This window comes from Bos indicus x Bos taurus, chromosome X, assembly GCF_003369695.1.
Source record: "Bos indicus x Bos taurus breed Angus x Brahman F1 hybrid chromosome X, Bos_hybrid_MaternalHap_v2.0, whole genome shotgun sequence".
NCBI classification, from domain to species: Eukaryota; Metazoa; Chordata; class Mammalia; order Artiodactyla; family Bovidae; genus Bos; species Bos indicus x Bos taurus.
In genome coordinates, this window is record NC_040105.1 from 48788919 (window position 1) to 48798530 (window position 9612).

Genomic DNA, 9612 nt, shown 5'->3' on the forward strand with positions numbered 1-9612 from the left:
AATTCACTTATTTATTTTAATTGGAAGATAGTTACTTTACAATATTGTGATGGTTTTTGTTATACATCAGTATGAATCAGTCATAGGTATACATGTGTCCCCTCCATCCTGAACCTCCCCTCCCACCTTCCTCTGCAACCTATCCCTCCAGGTTATCACAGAGCACTGGCTTAGGGTGCCCTGTATCATACATGAAACTCTCACTGGTTATCTGTTTTACATATGGTAGCATATATGTTTCAATGCTGTTCTCTCAAGTCATATCACCCTCTCCTCCCACTGAGTCCAAAAGTTTGTTCCTTACATCTGTCTCTCCTTTGCTGCCCTATACTTAGGATCGTTGGTACCACCATTTCTAAATTCCATATTATATATGTTAATATACTGTATTTGTCTTTCTCTTTCTGACTTAAATCACACTGTATAATAGGCTCTAGGTTCATCCACCTAACTAGAACTGACTCAAATGCATTCCTTTTTACAGAGTAATATTCCATTGTGTATATGTACCACAACTTCCTTATCCATTAGTCTGTCAATGGACAGTCTGTAAGTATCCCTAGGTCTGAGGTGGTTCTCTTGTAAACAGTATATATACTGGTCTTGTTTTTGTATCTGCCCAGCCTATGTCTTTTAGTTGGTGCATTTAATCCACTTACATTTAAGGTAATTATTGATATGTATGATCCTATTACCATTTTCTTAATTGTTTTGGATTTATTTTGTGTAGATCTTTTCCTTCTCTTGTGTTTCCTGTCAAGAGAATTTCTTTATCATTTGTTGTAAAACTGGTTTGATGGTGCTGAATTCTCTTAACTTCTGCATTTCTGGAAAGCTTTTGATTCCTCCATCAAATCTGAATGAGAGTCCTGCTGGGTACACTATTCTTGATTGTAGGTTCTTCCCTTTCATCACTTTAAATATAACATGACATTCCCTTTTGGCTTGTAGAGTCTCTGTTGAGAAATCAGCTGATAATCTGATGAGAATTTTCGTGTATGCTGTTTGTCATTTTCCCTTGTTGCTTTTAGTATTTTATCTATGTCTAATTTTCTTCAGTTTGATTTCTATGTGTCACATTGTGTTCCTCCTTGTGTTTATCCTGCCTAGGACTCTCTGAGCTTCCTGGACTTGATTGACTATTTCCTTTCCCATATTGTGCTGTGCTTAGTTGCTCAGTTGTGTGTGACTCTTTGCGACCCCATGGACTGTAGCCTGCCAGGTTCCTCTGTCCATGGGAATTCTTTAGGCAAGAATACTGGAGTGGGTTCCCATGCTCTCCTCCATGGGATCATCCCAACCCAGGTATCGAACACAGGTCTCCTGCATTTCAGGCTGATTCTTTACCATATGAGCCACCAGGGAAGCCCAAGAATACTAGAGTGGGTAGCCTATCCATTCTCCAGGGGAACTTCCTGACCCAGGAAATGATCTGGCATCTCCTGCATTGCAGGAGAATTCTTTACCAGCTGAGCTACCCTAAAAGCCCTTCCTATCCCATATTAGAGAAGTCTTCAGCTATTCTCTCTTCAAATATTTTCTCAGGTCTTTTCTCTGTCTCTCTCTTCTGCTTTTGGGACCCCTATAATGGGAATGTTGGTGCATTTAATGTCACAGAGTTCTCTTAGGCTGTATTCTTTTTTTTTTTTTTTTTCATTCTCTTTCTATACTATCTTCTGCAGCAATGATTTCCATCATTCTGTCTTCCAGGTCTGGAGAAGGAAATGGCAACCCACTCCAGTATTCTTCCCTGGAAAATCCCATGGATGGAGGAGCCTGGTAGGCTACAGTGCATGGGGTCGCAAAGAGTCAGACACGACTGAGTGACTTCAATTCACTCACTTCATACTTTCTCACTGGAGAAAGAAATGGCAACCCACTCCAGTATTCTTGCCTGGAGAATCCCATGAACAGAGGAGCCTGGTGGGCCATGATCCATGGGGTTGCAGAGAGTTGGACACGACTGGAGTGACTAAGCACGTACACACGTCTTCCAGGTCACTTACCCGTTTTTATTCCTCAGTTATTCTGCTATTGATTCCTTATAGTATATTTTTCGTCTCTGTTCTTTACTTCTTCTAGGTTTTTGATAAACATTTCTTATATCCCATCCATTCTTTTTCTGAGGCCCTGGATCATCTTCACAGTCATTACTCTGAATTCTTTTTCTGGAAGTTTGCCTATCTCTGCTTCATTTAGTTGCTTTTCTGGGGTTTTATTTTGTCCCTTTATCTGGGAGATAACACTCTGCATTTTCATTCTGATTAAATTTCTTTCATGTGATTTTTATTCTAGCCACTGTGGGATTGTGGTTCTTTTTCTTCCATGTGGCCTCTTGTAGATGAGGCTAAGAGGCTTGTATAAGCTTCCTGATGGGAGGGATTGGTGGTGGGAAAAACTGGGCCTTGCTCTGGTGGGCAGGGCCATGCTCACTAAAATTTTAATTAAAATATCTGCTTGTGAGTGGGGTTGTGTTAGTTGATTGGTCTGAGGCAACCCAACTCTGAGGTCTACGAGGTCTACAGTAGAGTTAATGGTGAATTCCAAGAGAGCTTACACCAATGAACACCTCCCAAGACTGTTGCTACCATTGTCCCTGTCCCTGCTTTGAGCCACTGCCAAACCATGTCTCCGCAGGAGACCCTCCAACATTAACAGATCTGGTTCAGTCTCCTGTGGGGTCATTGTTCCTTTTCTCTGGGTCTTGATGGGTGCAAGATTTTGTTTGTGACCTCCAAGAGTGCAGTCTGTTTTCCCCAGTCCTATGGAAGTCTGGTAAGCAAATCCCATTGGCCTTCAAAGTCAGATTCCCTTTGGATTCCCAGCCCCCTTGCCAGATCCCAGGCTAGTAAGCATGACATGGGGCTCAGAATGTTCATAACAATGGGAGAACTTATTTGATATTATTGTACTCCAGTTTGTGGTTTGCCCACCTGGCAAATACAGGATATGTTTTTATTGTGATTGCACCCCTCCTATCATCTCATTGAGGCTTCTTCTTTGTCTTTGGATGTGGGGTATCTTTTTCTGGTGGCTTCCAGTGTCCTCTTTTACATGGTTGTTTGACAGCTTGTTGTGACTTCTGTGCTCTCACAGGAGATGAAGACTTCTACTCTGCCATCTTGAACAAATTTTCACTGCCCAATTTTTGATTGGGTTGCTTGTTTTTCTACTATTACATTCTATGAGTTGTTTATATATTTTAGAGAGTAATCCTTTGTCAGTCATTTCCTTTGCAATTATTTTCTCCATTCCAAGAGTTGTCTTTTAATCTTGTTTATTGTTTGGCTGTGCAAATATTTTAAGGTTAATTAGGTCCTATTTCTTTTGGTTTTATTTCCCTTCCTCTAGGAGGCAGGTCAATGAGGATCTCACTGTGATTTATGTCAAAGAATGTACTCTCTATTTTATCCTCTAAGAATTTTATAGTTCATGGCCTTAACATTTAAGTTTTTTTAATCACATTTTGAGTTTATTCTTGTATGTGATGTTAAAAAGCATTCTACTCTCATTCTTCTACATGTAGGTGCCCCATTTTTCCAGCATCACTTATTGAAGAGGTTGCTTTTTCTCCATTGTACATTCTTGCCTTCTTTGTCAAAGGTACTCATAGGTGTGTGGGCTTATCTCTGGGCTTTCTATCATATTTCACTGATCTGTATTTCTATTTTTGTGCCAGTGCCATACTTGCTTGATGACTGTAGCTTTGTAGTATAATCTGAAGTCAGAAAAGTTGATTCCTCCAGCTCAATTCTTCTATCTCAAGATTGCTTTGATTTTTCAGTGTCGTTTGTGTTTCCATACAAATTTTAAAATGTTTTGTTCCAGTTGTGTAAAAAATACCATTAATAGTTTGCTAGAGATTGCATTGAATTTGTAGATTCCTTTTCGCAATATAGTCATTTGACAATATTGATTTTTCCAATCCAAGAACAACGTATATCTCTCCGTCTGTCTTTGTCATCTTTGATTTCTTTCATCAGTGTCTTATAGTTTCTGCATACTTGTCTTCTGTCTCTTTAGGTAGCTTTATTCCTTTGTATGTTTTTCTTTTCACTCTAATGTTGAAGGGGATTGTTTCTTTAATTTCTCTTTCTGATTTTTCATTGTTAGTATAGGGAAATAAGAGATTCTTATGTATTAATTATGTATCCTAAAACATTATTGTATTCATTGATTAGCCCTAGTAATTTTCTGGTGGCATCTAAAACATCTACATCTGCTTCATTGACTATACTAAAACCTACACTAAAGCCTTTGACTGTGTGGATCACAACAAACTATGGAAAGTTCTTAAAGGGATGGGAATACCAGACCACCTTTCCTGCCTGCTGAGAATCCTGTATGCAGGTCAAGAAGCAACAATAGAACCGGACAAAAACTGGTTCAAAATTAGGAAAGGAGTATATCAAGGCTGTATATTGTCACCCTGCTTATTTAGCTGATATGCAGAGTATATCATGTGAAATGTCGGGCTGGATGACTCAAAAGCAGGAATCAACATTACTGGGAGATAACCTCAGATATGCAGATGACAACACCCTAACGGCAGAAAGTGAAGAGGAACTAAAGAGCCTCTTGAGGAAGCTGAAAGAGAAGAGAGAAAAAACTGGCTTAAAACTCAACATTCAAATTACTAAGATCATGGCACCTAGTACCATAACTTCATGGCAAATAGATGCGGAAAAAATGGAAACAGTGATAGACTTTATTTTCTTGGGCTCCATAATCACAGTGGATGGTGACTACAGCCATGAAATTAAAGAATGCTAGCTCCTGGGAAGAAAAGCTATGACAAACCTAGACAAAATAATAAAAAGTAGAGACATCACTGAGCACCAAAGAATTGATGCTTTTGAACTGTGGTGTTGGAGAAGACTCAAGAGTTCCTTTGACTGCAAGGAGATTAAGCCAGCCAATCCTAAAGGAAATCAACCCTGAATATTCATTGGAAGGACTGATGCTGAAGCTCCAATAATTTGGCCACCTGACATGAAGAGCCAACTCACTGGAAAAGACCCTGATGCTGGGAAAGATTGAGGGCAGGAGGAGATGGGAGTGACAAAGGGTGAGATGGTTGGATGGCTTCATCGACTCAATGGACATGAGTTTGGACAATCTCCGAGGGATAGGGAAGGACAGGGAAACCTGTCATGCTGCAGTCCATGGGGGTCACAAAGAGTTGGACATGACTGAGCAACTGAACAACAGCAATGTATAGTCAACACAATGTATAATATCATGTAATTTGCAAAGAGTGAGATATTTACTTCTTCTTTTCCAGTATGGATTCCTTTTATTACTTTTTCTCCTCTGATTACCTTAGCTAAGACTTCCATAACTATGCTGAATAATAGTGGCAAGAGTGGCACACTTGTCTTGTTCCTGATCTTAGAGGAAATGCTTTCAGTTTTTCACTGTTAAGAATGTTTTCTGTGGGTTTGTTGTCTATGGCCTTTATTATGTTGAGGTAGGTTCCTTCTATGCCAATTTTCTGGATAGTTTTTTTTATCATAAATGGGTGTTGAATTTCTCTGTTTCTATTGAGACGATCATATGGTCTTTATCTTTCAGTTTGTTAATGATGCTTATCCTTCTTAATATGTTTTTAAAAATTGAAGAGAAAGGAATGCTTCCAAACTCATTCTATGGGCCAGTGTTCCCTTGATAATATAACCAGGAAAAGACACCACCAAAAAAATTACATGGCAATATCTCTGATGAAAATAGATGTAATTATACTCAAGAAAATATGTTTTGTGAAAGAATAGTAGCTCCATTTTTAGCTTTTTAAGAAACCTCCATACTGTTCTCCATAATGGCTGTGCCAATTTACAGTCCACCAATACTGCAGGAGGGTTCCATTTTCTCCACACCCTCTCCAGCATTTATTGTTTGTAAACTTTTTCATAATGGCCCTTCTGATTGACATGAGGTAATATATTATTTCAGTTTGATTTCCATTTGTTGGATAATTAGTGATTTTGAGCATCTTTTCATGTGCCTCTTTTTTATCTGTATATCTTCTTTAGAGAAATGTCCATTTAGGTCTTCTGTAATTTGTGCAATGGAATATTACTCAACCATGAAAAAATAATGAAATTCTACCATTTGCAGCCACTAGGATGGACCTAGAGAATATTATGCTTTTCTAAATATTTCTTAAGTTTTTAATTGAAGGATAATTCTCCTGGCAATCTTGATTCCAGTTTATGCTTCATCCAGCTTGGCACTTCTTATGATGTACTCTGCATATAAGTTAAATAAGCAGGGTGACAATATATAGCCTTGATGTACTCCTCTTCTGATTTGGAAACAGAGTCTGTTGTTCTATGTCTGGTTCTAACTGTTGCTTCTTGACCTGCATACAGGTTTCTCAGAAGGCAGGTAAGATGGTCTGGTATTCTCATCTCTTGAAGAATTTTCCACAGTTTGTTGTGATCCACACAGTCAAAGGCTTTAGCATAGTCAGTGAAGCATATATATTTTCTGGAATTCTTTTGCTTCTTCTATGATCCAATGAATTTTGGCAATTTGATCTCTGGTTTCTCTACATTTTCTAAATCCAGCTTGTACATCTGTAAGTTCTTGGTTCATGTACTGTTGAAGCCTAGCTTGGAGGATTTTGAGTATGACCTTGCTAGTATGTGAAATGAGTGCAATTGTGCAGTCATTTGAACATTAGTCCTTAGCGAAATGCAAATTAAACAACAGTGAAATACTACTTCACACCCACTACCACTGCTGTAATGAAAACAAAAATGGTTGAACATTGCTTAAATAAGTCTTTCTCCATAGGCTTAAGATGTAACAGTGTTGAAATACTACTTGTTATAATTGTAATAATTGTTTTGATTGTAAGTTTGTGTCTTTATTATTCTGTTAAAGAGAATAATCAAGTATAATTTTTTTTCTAATTTTATTTTATTTTTAAACTTTACATAATTGTATTAGTTTTGCCAAATATCAAAATGAATCCACCACAGGTATACATGTATAATTTTATAAGTATAAATTTTATAATTTTATAAGCATGCAAGTATAATTTTATAAGTACTTTTTTAAATTTTTTAAATTTTATTTTATTTTTAAACTTTACATAATTGTAGAGAATGGTTAAACTGTGAAAATGTCCTTATGCTAATTTTAGTGAAGCCAGTACAAAACATTTCAGACAATATCTAGTAAACTCATTAAATACTCATTTTATATGGAAAAGGACACCCCATGAAAAAGCATATGCAAAAGTATCCCAGCTTTGTAAGAGTTTATTTTATAAAGACAATGGAAAGTGTTAATATTTTGCTATAAGCCTTGGTGCATACGAGATGGATTTATAGTTGATTACTTTCTTCCTGTCGATTTGCTAGGTTGTATACCATGCCCACATTTTCCATACAATTTCTCTGTAATCGGTGAAAAAGAAAAAAATATTATCCTCAATAAATCCAGTAATATATCTGGATATATCAAGAAAATATATCCAGAAAATATATCTGCTTCATTGACTACCAGTCAGTAAAAATTACCGAGATACTGAATCAAGATGGCAGACTGAGCACTTGTGCATTTCTCTCCTCCAACCTCAAACTCCCTTAAGTGACAGGAAAAGGCAGGTTTCCTTAATAAAGAGTAACTCCAGAATGGCAGGGGGAAAGGAAAGGGCAAATTCCTGGAGGATGGAAAGCAGATGCGGCAGGAGTACAGAGATGGAGTTACGGATGGGGTTTGGGAATCTGGGAGCCCAGAACTGAAGAAGCGGCGCTAGGCGGTTGGAGAGGGGATTTGCTGGGCAGGCCGGTCCAGATTTTGGAAAGGGGCGGGGCAAGGAACCAAAGAACTACTCCCACGCCCAAGGCAGTGGTGGATGGAGAGTTGCGGGTAGGGGAGGGCGAGGTGCTGGACGGGAAGGAGAGGCCTCTCTCCTGGCAGGAAGCTGAGCTCTACGGAAAAGAGGGAGGAGACTGGCGGCTGCAGTGACTGGTGGGAATCCGATGTGGCAGAGGGGCCGCCGCTGCCACCGAGAGGGAGCGGAAGGCGCCCCCCGAGTAGAGTTACGGAGACATTGCCGCCGTCCTGTCCGCCTATCCAGCAGCCCACTTGATACGCTCCTCGCCTAAAGATCCTCCCTCCCAGCTCTTGCAAGCACCTAACTCGCCGTCTGCTGGTCCTCCTTTGACACAGCCTCCCAGCGGAGGCAGCAGCGAGGTGTCCGATTTGGGCACTCGAGGCCCGCTATCCCCTGCTTGGGGGAGTCTCTGCCCTCTGGCCTGGACAGTGTTGGACGCAGGACGGGAGGAATAAAGGGGTGCCCTCTATTTCTCTGACTACAACCAGAACTCCATAGCACTAGCGTAGCTGGAACTAGCTAGGGAGGAAGGTTACTGCTTGCACGCACGGTGCAGGGGATTTCCAGCTTTTCTGCCTAGCGTTAGAGGAAAACGGGCGTCTGGGCGTGTGTGCATGGAGTGCACTCTTTAGGAGATAAAGTTCACCATGTCATGCATTGAATTTATTTTTTCTTGATTTCCTTTATTGGGCTGCTTTGTTACTCTGCTCCGCGCAGGCATGAAGACCCCGCTCGCAAAAACGGCTTCTGGGCAGCGGTCCAGGACAGGCTCAGGGCATGCCAGTGTGTCTGTTATCATGATGAAGAGAAAAGCTGCACACAAGAAGCATAGGAGCAGACCCATCTCCCACCCTCCAAGGAATATCGTGGGCTGCAGAATTCGGCATGGATGGAAAGACGGAGATGAACCTCAAAGAGAGTGGAAGCGAACCATTCTGGATCAGATACCTGTAAATCCCTCTCTGTATCATAAAATATGATGGATTTGACTGTGTTTATGGATTGGAACTTCACAGAGATGAAAGACTGTCATCACTTGAAGTCCTTCCTAATAGAGTTGCATCATCTAGAATCAGTGATACACACTTAATGGAAATTATGATTGGCAAAGCAGTGGAACATATTTTTGAGACAGAGGAAGGTTCCAAAAATGAATGGCGGGGGATGGTCTTAGCTCAGGCACCTGTCATGAATACGTGGTTTTACATTACCTATGAGAAAGATCCTGTATTATATATGTACCAGCTCTTAGATGATTATAAAGATGGTGACCTACACATCCTTCCAGATTCCAATGATTCTCCTCTCACAGAGAGGGAGCCAGGAGAAGTCATAGACAGCCTATTAGGCAAACAAGTGGAATATGCCAAGGAGGATGGCTCCAAGAGAATTGGCATGGTCATTCATCAGGTGGAAGCAAAACCCTCTTGTACTTCATCAAATTTGATGATGATTTCCATATCTATGTCTATGATTTGGTAAAAACATCTTAGAGGTCATTTTGAAATTTGCCAAATATGTGAGACAGATTGTAGAATCTGAACACACAAAAAGTCTTGATTGCTTTACAATTTGTAAGAACCATCTTCTCCTCTTTTTCACATATTTTCCTGGCAAAAAAATAAAACTTCCACCCTCCCAGACATGTTTTGAAGAATCCTTCTGCCCTTACCTCTAACTTTTTATGTGTTCCTCCCAACATTAGAATGATTGACTTATCTAATTAGAAGGGTAAAGTCTGACATTCATTGGCCCATATTTTT

General features: G+C 39.8%; 1 protein-coding gene across 1 annotated transcript; it reads left to right on the forward strand.

The window, feature by feature from the left end:
* The first annotated feature begins 8380 nt into the window (after window positions 1-8380).
* On the forward strand, window positions 8381-9342 carry SPIN3 (spindlin family member 3). Its single transcript, XM_027535077.1, is given in 3 exon segments — window positions 8381-8816; window positions 8818-9275; window positions 9278-9342. Coding segments are annotated over 3 exon segments (771 nt in total). The 5' UTR covers window positions 8381-8568.
* The last annotated feature ends 270 nt before the right edge of the window (window positions 9343-9612 follow it).